Raw genomic sequence first — 17,772 nt, forward strand, 5'->3', positions numbered from 1 at the left:
GGGCAGGTCTCCTGCTCAGCGTTTGTCCAGAGCGCTGGGCTGGGGAAGCTGGGGGCAGCCCTGCAAGACACTGAACATCCGCACGCACTAGTTTATGGCACAAATTCTACTCCAATCTCAAGATGTTGCTGCTTCACAGACATGCTAGAAAAGGTCAAGTTCACAAACTAACAGTTTAATGATGAGCAGACAAACTGAGGGCTTGGGAGGGCCAAAACCTCCTGCTACCCAAAGGTCACCAAGTTTCATTCCCTGAGAGATTTAAAAGTATTCAAATGTCTCATGGGACACACTGTCATTCTAAGCCTCATGACAGTGCTCTTAGGAACAGTTCGTGACACTGATCATGCTGTGAGGCAGCTAGCAAAAGAGCTGTTTCAATACACAAAGAAAAAAAATAGACGAATCGAGACAGCCTGAAATTTCTCTGAACTCAGTGTTTTATTGCTTTGTGATTGTTACACTTTGACACAATGTACTTTGGAATAAATTGGCACCTACTGCATAATTTAAAAACTTAGTATCTTACAGTTCATATATTTGGCACTATAGAGAAAACCCAGAGATCCATCATTTTGATCCAAGATTAAAAGAAAGATAAAAAGTTTACATCCTTTATTGCTGACAGGTGAACTTGCATTGTGGAAGGCCCTTAAAAATAGTGAACAGAAACAAACCAAACGGCCTCCAAAAAATATATAAAAACAGTATCAGATACACTAGTCCCTTCTTCACACCAGTCTTTTTGCTTTGGTACTTTTAGTACCCAAGTGCACAATAACTCCCTCACCTCTTTAAAGGAAAAAAAAAGTAACATGGTCAAGTCTACACTGACTACTTTGGGTGACAAGAGAGACCCACGCACCATCCTTAACGCCCACGAAACAGCATTTTCATCAAAAGTGACATCACCTCAGGATTTAGCATATCCCGAGAGGTTTATAAATACTAACGGGGGTTTTTTAAATTTTTGTTTGAAGCTAGAATTATTTTGAATAAATACATGACAGCTGTTAACAGCTGCATTTACTTTGGTGACCCATTGTCTATAGGCAGCACAAGTTATCTTCATAAGGCAAGTGGTGAGACAGCGTAAGCGAAGTCCCTGAGGATCAGCATCTCTGTGCTCCACATGTTTGTTCCATACTGTGTGTGTCGACAGCGTGGAAAACAATCAGGCCCAAGGCAGCTGCTTTTTCATCTCCAAACACAGCCGCAGACCACACAATGAAATTATTTCTGTACTTCTTCTGTAGGCAGGAATATGTAAATTAAACGGAATACTTAGTCGGTGGCAGTGGGGAATTAGTTCTCCTAAACCTGGACCAAGTGCTCCACCTCGTGTTAGTCCCTGGCATTCAAACTGAACTTTTCGATGCCGGCTCAATAATTGCAGGTCCAGCAGAATAGCTTATGATTCCTTCTGCCTTGGAACTAGCGTTGCCCATGGTGCCGTATGATTGCTGCTCCTCATGGGCAAGCATCGTCCTTTCTGTAGAATCAGGATGTAAAACTCGGGGGACGTACATCTGAAAGCACAAGCGTTAAGGATTTTACTAGTCTCTCAAAGTATAACATTGGGATAATTCACCCGGGATAGTTTTTCCCCTCACCACTCTTCTTTTCATCCATTTCCCATTCTTCACCTTAACACCCAAGGCCTTTTGCACCCTAATGGATGCTTCCCAGTGCAACACGTCGACTGTGGCACAAAGCCTCTATTTCCACTTCAGTCCTACATCCTTTTTAGTGACACGGCAGGTAAGACCTGCTACACGTCACAACTTTCAAAATCACAAAGCAGCAGCAACTGTCTGCACTTGGCAGCTGTCCGGATGTGAGGATCTGCCTGGTGTAAGGCCCAGAACGCAGCGTACAGAGCTGCTGCAAGTAGCGTGTCTCAACTACTCCTAACGGGTCAGCCGAAGGTACTTCTGGAACAGGCATGTAGCCCAGCTGCACAACTCTCTGGTCCCACATGCATATGGGGAGTCCCACAGTCCATTCAGACTAATACGTGCTACCCGAGCTCTTTGGCAAGTAGGGTGAGAAAGTAAGTTTTTCTAGGAAGCATTAAGAACTTGAGAGTTACTAATATTCTCTTACAGAAGATGTTGGGATGGTTGGTGCATCTGTGCTGCTTGCCCTTTCACCATGCATTTCTTCTATCTGTAACCAGTAACAAGTGGGGAAAAGAAGAGAGACAATATCAAATTGGTAAGTCAAAACAGTACGGAGATTGTAAGTGCCCCCAAACCTGCACAGAGAGATCTCTGTGCAGTGCTGCTACTCTCTCCTCCAATCTTCTTGCATAATTCTTCCATACCGCTCTTTCCTCCCAAATTCAGTTCCTGTTAACACGGACAGCTACTATCAGCCCTCTTTAGCCATCTTAGAAGAACAAACCTTTGCGGGCAGACGCTTCCAGCAAGAAGGCACAAAACAACCCAGCAGGAATAGCTGGTGCTACCCCAAGCACACAGGTAGGTGCTGAAAGGTGTGAGGTGTCCATCACTCACCTTATAATTCAGTGGGCTCAGGTACTTGAAGCAGCCAAAAATAGTATAAGCCAAGCAAATAAAAATTGTGATGTTGACGACTATGAAGGTAAACATGGTTGTAGGTGCTTTAAAGCCTAGGAAAATATTCAGAAAGTACAATATAAAAATACATAGCAGGAAAACAACAAACAAACCTTCACTTTATCTTCCCTATTTTCAGAAGCCTTGTGTTTGTTTGTTTTGTTGTGTTTGTTTTGTTTTTTTCTTAGAGGACTGGACACACCACTTCCAGCCACAAACAGAACCTGGTTATGCACAAAGCTCGTTGACTGCTAAAACTGCTGAGCAAGCTGTTTTCCCAGCTTCCTTAAAGGCCAAGAAAGGCAGCTGCAATACTTGAACGATAAACAAGAATCAGAGCAACTCTTCCTCCCTCAGCCATCTATTCTGGACCCACTTCTAAAATACTTTCATTAATGATCTGTGAAATGTATATAGATAGAGTCTGTTTATGAAATGTAATGATGGCACTAAACTAGATGGTTTGCAAACAACCCAAAGGAAAAAGAAATAATAGGAAAAAGAAAAAAAAGAACCAAAGTGACCTTGACCGACTAAACAACCCCACGCTCTTTCAAGGGGAAAAGAAAAAACAACAACTCAACTAAAAATAAAGAGCAAGATGAAACTGTATGTAGAAAACTGTAAATAGTGACAATATGGAAGGAAAAATGAAATTTAGGTATGAGAGATAACAAGCCTGTAGCATGCAGAATACAATTGATGATTACAAGCTGAAAAGCAGTCAATAGTGTGATGCTATCACAAAACATGGGGAAAAGAAGCAAGACTCTGGTACCTATAAAAACCAATTCGGTGATACTGAACCTTCAACTTGAGCAGCCTTGTCTGTGTTGGACATCATGATAAAATATGGACAAAACTGAAAGCCAAGGAAAATGAACAAGAGAAGAAACTGCGTAAACATGAACTAAGCTGAACAGTAAGTTTTTCTTCAGAGACAGGGGGAGAGACAGAGAGACTACAGGAAACAACGTGGCAGCAGCATCTAGTATGGAAAACATTATAATGACTACAGTGACTTATCATTCCTCAGGTCCACTGGGGAAATATTCTGAAAAAATTTTCATTTTGCAGCAAAGAAGACTTAAATATTATATTAGGAGGAAAAAACCCAAACACAATGAACCAAAACCCCCACAAACAACAACAAAGCAACCCCTTCTTTAGTCAAAAGAGGCAATACCAACCCTCAGATATTTTTGTGGTAAGCCCAGCACATGCAGTGGCACAGAAAAGTTTTACTTTTTGGCTGGTTATAGAAGTCCTGTGCAGATCTGTTCATTAGGGGGAAAAAAAAAAAAGCCACCACACACACAAAACCAAACCCCACAAACACATCACTGTTCAAACCAAAAAGGGAAGTGAAAAACCCTCCCTATGGGTATTCTGCAACGTCCTGGAGAAGAGGTGGTTTTCACATGTGCAGGCTACATCAGTTATTTACCTGCTGATGAGGCATGTCCACACCAAAGCCAATGTCTGGTGTGAACCACAAGGCAAATAGCGGAGATGAGGGAAGAAGAAATCTCCAAAGCTCAGTTTTCCCTGCCCTGTGTCCTCAGCGCTGCTCCCTGCCACCAGCTCTGGAGAAGGTGGGACACCAGCGACTCTCCCAGCAGACAGGGGTGGTGAGGGGCCCAGTGGTGCTTTTGGAATTAAGAGTGTTGTGAGGGGCCCAGCGGTCCTTTTGGTGTACAGTGGATGGAGGGCACAAGTGCTAAGGAAGAGAACAGCAACTGAGAAGGAAATAGCTGACGCCAGTACAGGATGTCACCTCTGGATGTAGTCAAGCGATATTTCATCCTGACTGAGAACTGGGATAAGTCCTTCCAGCCTTACATGAACATAATGAGTAAGAAAACAGAATATTATCACCGTACTCTGCAACCAGACTGAAATATCCATACCAGGCAAACTATACCAATCAATGACTAAGCAATCAGGCTTTACACACCCATCAACCGATTTATTTAGCAGATAAGGAAGCAGGGCACTCTTCCCCCTTCTTCCTTCTCTTTGGCACAAGAAGCAGGAATGAAATCAATGTTAATGAAATAAAAATCTCAAGTTCCTACCTCTCAGACTCACACCGCTTGGCTAGACTGCCCCGTGTACCGACAAACCACTGAACAACATCCTGCAAACAGGATCCTCTCTATTGACCAAGCCAAGGATGGTAATCCAGTCTGTGTTTTCCATTACACTTCCATGACAAATGACGGTTTTACCACAGATGCAGAAACAGAAAACATCATTATAAAGATTTGTTACTACGCCAGGATTTTCCTTCATAACAATTAAAGAGGCACATGAACTGCTGTGTGTTTGGAGTTGATTTTTCTAAAGCATGCTCTAGAAATTCTGCTGTTATTTTAGAGGACATGGATTTGTTGGTCTTCCTGGTTGCAAAGATGGCACTCAAAACAAGGGGGAAAAAAAACCACACCTCTCAAACATACAAGTAACGCAGGGACATCTGCTGAAATCCAAGGACAGCCTGAAGCAATTGTTCCAAGTGCCTCTGACATCCACAGGGAGCTATCTCTGAAGTTAGATGACAAGCTGCCAGCAGTACCTTTTTTACTACTGGTGTGCTAGAAAAACACAACGCAAGCGCAGTCATTTGTCACCAGTGCTGTGAAAGCAGAGAAGAGGGCAAAATACACTTAGATATCAAGGGCCTCCTTCCCAAGAAGGGAACCTCAACTCCTTCCAGCATCACTGGCATCCCTGTTCCACACCAAATGCTTCCTCCTATATCATGGATAAAAAGCCGTAAGCTATCGCCTACCTTTTCTGATGTCAGAGCTGTTACTACACCACAGCCAATACTATCAATGCCAAATACTTGCAAAATAAAGCATGTCCCCATTTTTAAAATAAATTACACACAAAACATGAGTTTTTCAAGTACAATATGGGGAGGAGAGCCACCATCTCACTGCAGCCTTCCATGTAAAATGACTGACGACGCAGAACACAGGTCTTACTAGCATTAGCCAACATTTTAACAGGTTTTTTTTTTCTAAATGAGAGCAGTACAACAGAGGCAGTAGCCAAATCACCCAGGCAAATTAAACTCATGCACAGACTACACAAATTCAGGTAGTGAAGCGAGAGACCACCTTACTAGAAAGAGCTAATTCTGAATAGATTTTTGTTTTATTTAACGATTTTTAGTGTCTGCCACTCCACAGCTCAGCTGGCCAATTCAAACTCTACAGATTTAGGGAACACATGATCTCCTGTAAAACAAAGAAATATGAAGCTCCATGTTATCAGTTTTAAGTTAACATATGAGCCATCTCCATCAGATCATCTCGTGCAAACTTGTATAAGCTGCAAATGTTGTGTAACTCAGTACCACCAGTAACCACCGTGGATTCCCATTTATGCAAGCAAAAAGGAAAGCCCACAGAGCCCACGAAACTTCACATGTAATTTGGGTAAGTTGGCAAGAGAGGTAGGACCAGCTTCTAGACGGAAAAAGGTGATACTCACCTAGTCGCAAAAACGAGAAAAAGAAGAGCCAGAAAAGGCAGAGAATCGGAGCTGCAAGGGCCTGATTCACAGCTGCAAAGTGCATCTTCTTCTCCAGCTTGGCAGGGAGATATGCATAGTAAAGGTTGTAACGGTCAACCATGTGCTTCAGGAGCATGTATATTAAACCTGGAAGGGAAAAAGGGAGAGCCAAGGAGAGGTGGTTGGAGACTTGATAAAAATCAGCAGTTCTGTGAGGAGATCTACACCAACCACGTGACTGAAAAATCTAGATACAGCCCAAAGAGGAATAAGGTACAGGCAGAGGACAGCAGTCTGCGCCTATTTCTTATCCCAAAAAAGGCCAGTTACTGCTGTAACGGCTATGAATTGCAGCAGCTCTGGTATGCAGCAGCACGTTCAGATATTTACAACCGCAAGCAAAACAAAATGTAAATAAATATCAAGCACATTGTTACCAAAAAAATTGGCCACATTCTTCCAATAATAAAGTTGTTGATTAAAACCAGTTCTGAATTATATCTAATTTAGCTAATTAAATTGGATCTAGCTCTCTAAAAATCTGGATTACAAAAGGAAAACATCAACTGTATAAAATGATTTAGTACTACTTATGACTGATAAACACGTTTCCAAAATGGAAATATCTGTAGCTGCTGAACCAATTTTTTTATACATAATTCTTATGACAGTCCAGAATCCCTGTGAACAAAAGATGCAATAAAATAAGATATAGATCATGTCACAGCCACTGAAGATGGACAACTGTCCACAAGTTCTAGACAGATCTGAAGTTTCTTGCATGCCCATACAGGATTTAATGGCTGGTACAGGAAGAAGAAAGTAGTCAAAGCCAGAAACACAGGTAACATAACACAGAAATGTTTTGTTCACGGGACAGGGATAAGCCAACTGAATAAGAGAAACATCCTAGAAAATGAAAATCTGGAGACCTTCTCAGGGTCCTGTCGGAGCTCCACCTGCACCACAGGCCAGCTGTGCTCTACCCACATGCCCTGAACTCCCAGATAACCGGATTTCTAAGCCAGCAAATCTACCAGAGGATCCAGCATCTCTTTTTCCAGCCAAGGGGCAGCTATGGTGTTCAGGATATGGTTTGTCCCAGCAAAGTAGTCAGCACATCGTTAGGTCACATCCCTGCAGCCAGGACCACAGAGCATAACACAGCTGCCCACAGCACAGTGATGATGACAGCCCCTTTTCTCATTCTCATTCAGGATGGGGAATTTTAGACAAAACGGCTTGCAATGCAGAAGAGCTGCAGTAGTGAAAAGGATGGGCAGTTTTCCAGTCTCTTGCTACTGAAACACCACACTTATTTTTGTGCTTCATTTTACATACATCAGTCGAACTTTAGGACAAAAGTTATTTCAAATGCGCCTAAAGGATTTAGGGATCAGAATGTCTCAAGTTTGGTAGCTTAAGGTGGCCCTCCAGGCTGGGTAGCCCCTGCTTCTCCCAGAGCTCAAGTACCCAGAGATTAAAAAATAATACCCTCATCCCCAAACCTACCTAAACTCCTATGCTTAACTATTAAAAACCACCAGAGCTAACACGCTCAAACTTGAGAAATAAAATAAGCATCTAAAAGACACTAAATACACTTAGCTCTTGTACTGCCTTTAGAAGTTCAAAGTAATTCCCCATCTTCTGCCCCGTTTTTCCAGAAGAAGGGAAGGAAACTTGGATCCAAGTCCTAAGGATTATCAGCACTTCGACTGGAGTAAAAACACAGAATTGGGCCTTCCAAACCACCCACATGCCCCCATCTCGTTCACACAGCGCCCAGAGCTCATCGCAACACTTACCGAACGGGACAATGATAGGACATGTAATGCTGTAGGCCATGATGACTGTGAACACACACAACATCCAGGCGTACATTGCTCCAAACTCATATTCAAATGCTTGTTGCTAGGAACAAAACCAAAACACCTAAAACTCTCATGTCATCTATCAATGTGTCAGGAGTTAAGATTCACTAAAGTAACAATTCACCTTCTCTTATTCTCTACCTATGAGAGATCAGTTATTTCCCTACCAGGCATAAATGACGTAATTAGACAGATGAAGTATTATGCATTTTAAGCATCTGCACTTCCAGAAAATATGCTGCTTCTTTCATAGCTTTAAACTAATTCCTCAGGGAATCTATTTTCATCTACAAGAAGCAACCACCTAAAACCACGAGGCAGAAAATAACTGTGCCAAACTTGGAACCTTCGTCTCACGGCAGATTCCATTGAATCTCTACTGTTCCTTGTGTTGGCTTTCCCAGTAGGGCAAGCTCAAGATATCAAAGCTTTGGTGTGGCCAGTATTCCCACTTTTTCCTCTTGGGATGAGGAAAGCAATATAAATAATTTCAGCCAGAGCAAGGGGTAATACACAACAGTTAACAGAAGTGAACGTTTAAAAGAATCTTTTAAAAAGGGAACGCGCTCACTTATCAAAAATAATATGAAAAAAATAAATTGTATACACCTGTGGGCTGACAGAAGAATCTAATTATAGACAGATTTCAATTTAAAGAAACCCTGAAGTTTAGACTACAAGATAAAACCAGAATTATCCTATGAAATCCAAATCATAAAACTCTGACTTGAAGCCATAAAGAGAATACTACCTGAAGTTCAGAGCTCAGGTTTTGATTTTTTTTTTTACCATCTCTGACTTGATTGAATACCTCCCCATTATCTGTGCAGCAAATGAAGGGAATATGAACCTGTCATGGATAAGTGAAACAAAGGCCAAAAAAAATGACAGGAGATGACAGTTAATGGTGTGGAGGATGGGGGCTTCCACTGTTCCTGATAAAGATCAGTCATTTATAATTTCCTCTTGCTAAGGAGGGGCTCTAATACCTGTTTAATGTTTTTCCTTTCTGCTGTGGACTTGGCCATTATCATGCGTATGGTGTAAAGGATGAGGCCAGGCAGGCGCAGCAGCTCCATCCCGTTGCCGATGAAAGCAGAGGCAATCACATAGTTCACAAAGAAGGCTCCCTGGTCAGGCAAAAAAACACATCTGCAAGGAAAGACATCAGACACTGGCTGGAAAGCTGACAAGCAAATATAGCATATCTACAGTGTATCCCTATCACCTTTGGAAATCTCTTACCATAAGGATAAGCACTGGACACCATAAGAAACAGTTAAAAGACTTCTGGTAGTCTTGTTTAAAACAACAACAACAACAAAAAAAGAGTACTCCATAGTTATAAATGCAGTAAGTGCAGTACATGTAAGAGCCTGGCTGAATTGCAATCCAGATGAGGAACAAACTGTTCACAAAAAGATACAGCAGTCTGATGGGTGGCTGATTGCAGACAACAGCACCATTTGATGTCTGCAACAGCAACCCCAGACAAGATGAGATAAGACTGCAATAGAATAATTGACTCTCCTAGCTTAATAACTCCTAATTGTCTTCTTGTTACTGATTTTGAAACAGCATTTGGAAACCTAACTATGTCCTAATAATTGCATTATATTCTTTCCCTCCAGCCACAATCTCTGAAGAGCTATAACAACCAATATCTGCAAATGTGCAATGCTGGTGTAAAACCCTTCACATTTCTTAAAATCAAGAGCCAATGGATTTCAGACAGAAAATTGCTGTAGCTATTTGGTCTCACTGTAATCCTTGGAAAGATCCCCTGTCCATGACATGCAACAATCCTCAGTACATTTTCTGGTCCCCTCTCACCTGCATCATATCATCCTGTCCTTTCTTCTACAAAATTTGTAAGGTTTTGGTAAAATAACCGTCTCTTTATTGAATGTTTGCATACATTAGCTAGCAGGAAAAAAGTATGGATTTTATCACAGGAAATGACTTGCATTCTCCTCCCCTTATTCAGAAGCTCATCATCCCCCCACAGGGTACCATACCCAAGCAAATTTTAATAAACACTAACTAAAGTTAGTCAGCAGCCAAAAAGAAAAAAAAAAGTCTTAGGTATTCCTTTACCAAAGAATTGTTAATACTTACTCCAGCCTAACTGCAGAATCAGACGATTCTCTGTCAAACAGCCAACGGAAAAAAAAGTCAAGGCTGAAAGAAAGATGGTTAATGTAATTCAGTCTTCAGCAGTTTAGTACTGTGCAAAAATGCTTCTTGTTCAGATCAGGATAGTGCATAGAGAGAATTTAACCAAATAATCTCTACACTACTTTAGCTTTTTCAGTTACTGATAGTCAGAAATAGGAAAAAAGATAGAGAATCAAACAAAACAGAAATGTCAACTTCATACTGAAGTTTTAATGATTCATTTTCAGCAGTTATTACATAGATAGGACAAATACATGTTACCCAGTTAGCCAGGGAAACAGTCAAATACTGTAAAGGTAGAAAGAAAAGGACAACTATAACTGAAGTGTAAGACATCGTCAGGAAAGTGGGTTCTCAGCTATGATAGTGAGTATGGGCAACTTTCAATTAGTCAATCTTACGAGGTCTTAAATTTCTTTGCTAAAGAAAGTCAGCCTTTGGAAGCTTAAAGGGCTATGAGGTGCTCAGATGAAAGATAAACACTGAAATCTAATGCATAATGACAATATAAACATACACACTGGAGGGAGTGGGGATGCATCAACTATCCTTCAACTAGCAACTAGAAGACAGAAATAAGCTGGCTCACATGATAAAAATACTCCAACATTGCTCCATTAAACTATGATTCTTTACCTGGTCAGACCAAGGGAGGGAAGAATCAACACCATGAAGATCAAAAATATGTAGACTTTATGCATCATTATTCTGTTCTCTGTAGATCTACCAACATAAAAAAAGTCACTGAGTAAGAAACTCACACAAAAGACTTTCACACATGAAGGATCTTGCCCAGAGTATGTCAGCACGTGTCAGATTTCCAGCTTCCCCTACCATATCACATTGCTACAAGATACTCGCAAAACAAACATCTTTGAGATATCCACTAATTTGGACCAAGCCATCTGGCTCTCAGTATCTTCTTGGGCAAAGAAAACATTTCTGAATGTTAATCCAGACTCTGGATTAGCATCACTACAGGTCTGCCACACAAGCACGGGGATGTGTGACAATCACGGCTGGTCTCTCATCCAACGAGACTCACGTTTAGCAACAGCTTGTAAACAAACCGCTCTTCAAGTGTCATGCCAAGAGGGATTTGGCAGTTTGTAAAAGGGCACCACTGCCAAGAAACCAGACACTCAGACAAGCTACTGGACTGTCCTTGCCAAGTGTCAAGTCCTTGGGAAGAACATGACACCGCTAATGCTATTTCCCTACTACAGTAGCAGGAACATCAATCTAGTGACACCCTGTTGCCAGAAAAGTGCAGCGATCGCTATACACAATTCAGACGGTTGGTGGTATCTGATATGGCATGAAAACCACAGAGGTTTTATTATAGGATCACATAGCCCTTGGGCACTGTGGGACATATCAGTACAACTATACTGAGGCTTGAAATCAGATCTGTGATCACCAGTGACTTTAGAAAACTATTTCAACTGATTGAAAAGGGCTCCGAGTTCATGTGCCTAGTGCAACTAAAAAAAAAAAAAAAAAAAAAAAAAAAAAAAAAAAAAAAAAAAGGAGTTGAGTAAAAATATAGAACTTTGATGAATAAACAGCACACTCTGGACATGATGTCTTAGAAGGGAACGGTACGAAAAATTAAAAAGTCAAAAAAGTTGACCTTCAAATATAAAACCAAACAAAAAATGGCTGCAGGCATTATGGAAAAAGAGTGAAGGAAGTGAAGCTGGGATTCAGCATGCAGTGTCATGCTTTTATCTTACTGTAGGAAAACTGGGGATGAAATCTGGCACATCAAACCAAGCTGTGCCAAGTTCTGCAAGCCAGCAGCATGCTTGACATCTCCGGAGTGCACCCGTCATATCTAAAAACTCTTGCATCGACACATCTGCTGGGCCATGGTCCCATAGGTGTTCTCAGATCACCACTAACAATATCCAACAGTGACTCAGTTGTGCACCAAGAGTGACATCCAGACCACTTTTTCAAGTGAAACAACAAAAGTATCATGCCAGCACTTGGAGCACTTTCTGTTGAAGTGGGATTCTGGGGTCCTGTGATGTTCTCGGCCTGGAAGAGATCCAAACCCACACCTCCTGTCCTCCCAGAGAGTAAGCTAGCTATGGGATCAGAGGCAATTCTCATGCCCCTGTGGAAGCTACTTAAACCCTAGGAGGCATGGGGGGAAGTTGGGATGAAGCATAAGCAAATCCTGAAATGCTGCAGTCAGATTATACTTGCTTTGTCAATTACAAATGACTTAACTCAAAACTGTTGGTTACAACATTAGAAAGAGATGAGAACATGACATTCCCTGCCACAGGAGGTGTGCTGATTCAAGAGTTCCATGAAAGATATGCACTTTGTCCATTTATTTTAGTAATTCAGCTGATAAGGCCAAAACAGAGGGAAAAAAATCTTGCTTACTTTGTCCAGTGCAACTCCAGCAAAGTTGAGTAATAGACGATTGTTGGTAGCAATGCTGAGAAGGACCAGAGCAAGAGCGTTGGGAAAAATTGACTGACAATGGGATTCTAGTGAGAGGAAAAAAAAAAAAAAGAGAATGAAGTATTAAAACAGCTGTAGTAGAACAGAGGTTGCAATATTTTGCTTTTTGTAAATTATAGCAGGTTGGACTGTGGAAATTTTATTCAGATACAGTCTTAAAATGAGTGAGTGCTCAGCACTGATATGCAAGACAAAAAACAAGAGTAGGACTGGGAATTAAATTCCATGAGAGTGTCACAAGCAGTTTTTATATAGTTTATGCTAGCTTAGGGAAGTATTTAAAATGAACAATTTGCCAAAGACTTTAGCTGCAGTCAAACTGAGACCAGATATAGATGCCATCCTGTTTTGAATCCAATAAGCAAAATAAAACCATGGCATTTTACTCCAGAGTTTAAATCTGAATTCCTCACTTCCCATAATAAAAGCAAAAATACAAGTTGGACCTGAAATTCCGTTTTTGGCAAAGGTTTTTGATTGTAAACTTTAGAATTATGTAAATTTGGAATGCAATTTTTTACTACAAATAATACATTTATAATAATACAAAGTCTCAGATGAAATTACTGCGGCCTACTGTCAAGGACCAAAAGAGGACTAAAGACGTGATTCTGGACATATGCTTTCTAATCAGCAGTTAAGTAAAACAATACTGATAATTTCACCTGACTTTAGCTTATAGACACTGTTTAATTGTCTGACGACACACCTATCAGTTTAATCAACATTTTGGTCTAATACATAACTATATCCAAACACGGTGATACTCACATTAAGGTAGTGAATAGGTTTAGTGACATTGAACTTGTCCATGGTTGAGATGATTATGGAAGGAGTAGTAAGAAAAAACAGCACAATAAAAAGAAGCAAATTAATGCAAGCCCATCTAAACCACCATTTCAGTCCACGCACTGAAAGATTTTTCCTGGAAAGAAAGGACATAAAAACAAGCAGTAAGCATTTGCTGCTAAAGGAATATATATAATAGTATCTGTCAAGTAACAGGTGGCACTGCATTTTCTAAACTGAGTTTCATAGTCTCAAAGTTATATAACAAAGCACTACACAAGTTCCAGTTGCTATTATTATAGAAATATAGAAAAACGTGCAACCTTTCTTGAATGATAAATTGTGCTTGCAGAAGAACACATCTAGTGTTTCATAATGCAAACACCATGTCTAATGTAGTTACGATTTGGGATGAAACACTTCCACAGAAGTACTCAACAAAAGCAGAACAAGAAAAGACAGATAGAAGAAGATACAGAGAGTTTCTGCAGGGAGAATAGCTATCAGATGCAGAATGTACCAAGACACTGATTTAAAAAAAAAAAAAACAAAAAAACAAACCACAAAGTTAAAAAACCTTGTATCTCTTCCTGCCATATTAAAAGAGTAACCATAGGTCTTCAGGTCTTCAACAGGTTAAGTTCTTAAATGTTATCTGAAATGGTTCTCAAAAGGACTGGAACGATTTGAAGCTCAGCCAAAGCCAAGTATTAGAACAGACAAAACAGAGAAACAGAGGCTCAGTAACATCCCCAGTTATGACAACTCTTTTTGTGAACCTAAGTAAGTGCAAGCAACTTGGTAAATCCCTGCGCCTTTTCTTCTTCAAGGAGGAGGGGAGAAAAGACAAAGAACAGAAAAGAAAAAAATCCAACAACAACAAAACAAAAACAAACAAACCCCCAACTCAACCAAAACAAAACCAAAAAATCAACAGCAATAAAACCACACCATCTTCTCCTCTCAGAGATGTTTAGAAAGTCTTTGCAAGTGCTTCAACCTGCAGGATCTCACCCATCATTTCCCGTGTCCACAAGACAGCACTTGAAGAAAGGAACAGGAAATGAAGCACACATACAAGAACCCTTTCATGAAAAAGGCGGGTTAAACTGACCCTACTCTGAAAGCAGCTTGCACAAGATTTCTAATTCATATCTTAAAACAACACACCCGCAAAAGACACAGCTAAGAATCATGGTTGTTTTCTTTATGGTTAAAAATTCTGCACTTTATTCCCAACTGTAGAATTGTAGTTCTAGAGAAAAGCTCTCAAGTTTTATAAGTAGATGGTATAGTCACCCTGAAAGTAATTTTCTATTAAAATCATTAGGAAAAAAACTGTACCTTAAAAAAAAAGCTTCATACAGGTGAAACACAGTAAGTTGTGCGTGTTTGTATCCCACTTGCGGTTTTGGTTTGGGCAATGGAAACGTCACAACAAATTTACTGTTCTTTGAATAGGCGACTATATTGACCCAACCCTAAATTATTTGCAAAGGAGTTGGAAAACGTGTAGTCATTTTTAGCCTGTAAGCATGATAGAAGGTAGCACAGGAACAGTTTAATTCAAAAAGCATTTATCTATTCCCTGACACTCTCCTGTAAGTGGTGGGTAAATTCTGGGAAATTTACTGAATCAATAAAAATATGTTAGAAGACAGTTCATAGCTCATAGAGGGATCAAGTTACACTCATCATGTGGAAACTCAAAAAAAAAAACCAAACCACCACATCAACCAAAAAACAAACACCACAACCAACCCATACTTGGAGAATACTCAGCATTAACACTAAGTTGCTTTCCTCAGATCTCAAAAGTAGACATGCATTAACCTCAAAAAATGGAAATGCTGAGGCACAGACATTAATGAGCTGATTTTTTTTTTCTTTTTTTAGTTAACAGGAACTGCAGGTACCAGAACTTTGGGGCGGTAAAACCCTTATCAGCCTCTGAGAGGCCTCCCTAAGGTCAATGAAGAACACCAGGAATGGAAATAAAGATGCAGATTGGCCACATTCAAATGCTACATCAAGTCTTAGTTTAGGATTAAAGAAAATGCACTCAGTCCCCTTCTCCTGTTCCCATTCTAAATCTACGTTATAATAAATAAATGGAAGACAGGAATCTCACCAACAAATATTCTCAGGATAAGGAGCGTATCTGACCTCCCAGTTCGATACGCGCAGCTCCTTGCTGTAGGACGATGTCTGGGGTTCTCCTATACACATAATGCTCTGACATTTGCAGGCATTGAAGTCCCTAAGGACACTGTAAGGAAGAAAAAGAAGAGGAGGATTTTTCCGAATTTTTACACCTGAAAATGCTGTATATCTAATAAGAAAGACTGGGAATAGCAATAGAGGTTTTTTTGCTTTTAATAACCAGAGATCAAGATAGTACTTAGACAACAACATAAGATTATATTATGCAGGTAATGACCATCACAAACAGTTACTACCACAGATCTTTTGAGATCCAACAAAGTCAGAAACAAAAATTAGTTTTGGTTTGAACTGTTCAGTGCTTCCACCAATAAAAACAGCAGCAGTGACTCATATTAAAAAAATTAAAAATTAATAATAAAAAAAAAATTTAAAAAAAATCAAAGCCTAAGAGCATTGGAAAAAAAAAAATAAATACAACCAGTTCCCCAAACACCTCTTTAGGGAACTATAGCTGTTTTCAGATCAAAGCAGACTAGAGGATTAGTCTGCACTCTCATTTCATTACACTAGTCTCAAAACTAGCCAATTTTGCCTTAAGTACCAATTTGCAGAAAACTTTGTCACGCCAGTATTCTCACAATTCAAAATACTACCCTTTCACCCACTCCTAATATCATCACAATACTTAATTTTATCTTCTAATATTATGAGCTGATGGACAATGACAATCAATGTATTTAAACAAAATTTAAGCACATCCAGCATAAATGCTTTCAAAAATTTCTCAGAACACAGTAATAGAAGTGCCAGACATATATTCAGAGACAGTGCAACTGTGTGCATTACTGTGTCAAAGAAGTTTCACTCCAGATAAGCTCTATTACACAAGCGTGGAAACAGCATATTTAACATTTGAACAGTTAAACTCTAAAAGTCTTGAACATGCTTGTTTCTCAGTTGTGCTCTTAACATAAAGAAAACAGAGAACCATGCACACGAACACCAAACAAACAGAAATAACCCTCAGACTCCAGATCTTTAACTTACCAGAATTCAAGTAGGGATGTCGAATTGCCAGCATCTTGCAGCAGCAAGTATTTAAGGAAGTTAATTGTGCTTTGACAGTTTATTTTTAAAAATACATACACAGCAAGCTTTAGCACTACCAGCCACACTACTGAGCCCTGTCACTAACGAAGCTTCTACAACCACCTGCCTCCACGAACCTCAGTCCTGCCTTCATGCTTTTCCCATCCTATTTCAGGGCTCTGCAGAGCAGAACCTACTAAAGGCACCAACCAACTTTCTAATTTGATGGTAGCCTCAGCTTCACATGTAATCTAACCTAATTTTCCAGAGAAAAGAGTACGCCGCATCAATTCCAAGCTAAACAAACTGAAGTCTTTTCAGTTCTTCATAATTCAACTCTGAGATGCCCATGGTGCAACTCACATGCCCAAGGAGAGACTCTATCCTGTCAAGATTGGATGTGACAAATCAGCAGCTAGAGAAGGAACTTCAGTGCTTATTTCTTCTTTCAGTTCCACATTTTAAAATGTTATTTCATGCTCTAGATTCTCTAAATAGGGTGTGTAACACTAGAAAATTAGGAGGGGGGCAGATTTCACCACACAATTACTACTCAGTTAAAGAGCAGCAAGCAAAACTTTCTGCAGCATCTCAAATTCTTGGAAAAAAAAAAAAAAGCATGAAAGACTGGCTTGACTTGAAGGTCAAAATATTGCAGACAATTTAAATCGGAGAGGCTATGAATAAAAAAAGCATGACGTGTCATTTTTCTAACAAAAATATTATTCTGCTTCCCTCTACCCACTTTGTGTTAGTAAAAGACGATCGGAAAGCACCAATAGCAAACAAGCAGCTACATGCATTTTCTATACAAATGACTGAGTAAAAAGTGCTGAACAAATTCTGATATTAGGCCTACACATGTATCTCTAATAACAGGTAAGAGATACATAATGTGTACCTGTCGCCTATGGCCAGGTCAGTCAATGACTCTACTTTGCTGAAATGACTCACTAGCAGTGTAATCTGCACCCAGTGGGACAGTTTGGTAATTGGACCATTTGCACAGTAGAAAATGGAGAAATCAGTAACTCGTATTCAACAGCCAATTAGTCTGGCCTACTGTTAACCTCCACTGATGGCCCGGA

The 17,772-nt window shown here is 40.0% G+C and overlaps 1 protein-coding gene across 7 annotated transcripts in view; it reads right to left on the reverse strand.

The window, feature by feature from the left end:
- Window positions 1-457: 457 nt before the first annotated feature.
- Window positions 458-17,772, reverse strand: part of TMEM63A (transmembrane protein 63A) — a 33,418-nt gene continuing 16,103 nt past the window's right edge. For 3 of the 7 annotated variants that reach the window (XM_065631589.1, XM_065631590.1, XM_065631591.1), the window contains 11 exons: window positions 15,561-15,698; window positions 13,412-13,565; window positions 12,560-12,666; window positions 10,796-10,882; window positions 10,100-10,162; window positions 8,971-9,133; window positions 7,916-8,021; window positions 6,087-6,254; window positions 2,520-2,635; window positions 2,107-2,169; window positions 458-1,529 (listed from right to left, as the gene is read on the reverse strand). In XM_065631589.1, the coding sequence (XP_065487661.1) occupies window positions 1,359-1,529; window positions 2,107-2,169; window positions 2,520-2,635; window positions 6,087-6,254; window positions 7,916-8,021; window positions 8,971-9,133; window positions 10,100-10,162; window positions 10,796-10,882; window positions 12,560-12,666; window positions 13,412-13,565; window positions 15,561-15,698 (1,336 nt within the window). In that variant the 3' untranslated portion in view covers window positions 458-1,358. Of the gene's footprint in view, window positions 1,530-2,106; window positions 2,170-2,519; window positions 2,636-3,019; window positions 3,445-4,159; window positions 4,789-6,086; window positions 6,255-7,915; window positions 8,022-8,970; window positions 9,134-10,099; window positions 10,163-10,795; window positions 10,883-12,559; window positions 12,667-13,411; window positions 13,566-15,560; window positions 15,699-17,772 lie in introns of those variants that run through there. The other 4 variants (XM_065631593.1, XR_010605940.1, XM_065631592.1 and 1 more) reach the window with 4 other exon arrangements.

Source organism: Caloenas nicobarica, chromosome 3, assembly GCF_036013445.1.
Source record: "Caloenas nicobarica isolate bCalNic1 chromosome 3, bCalNic1.hap1, whole genome shotgun sequence".
Lineage (NCBI taxonomy): Eukaryota > Metazoa > Chordata > Aves > Columbiformes > Columbidae > Caloenas > Caloenas nicobarica.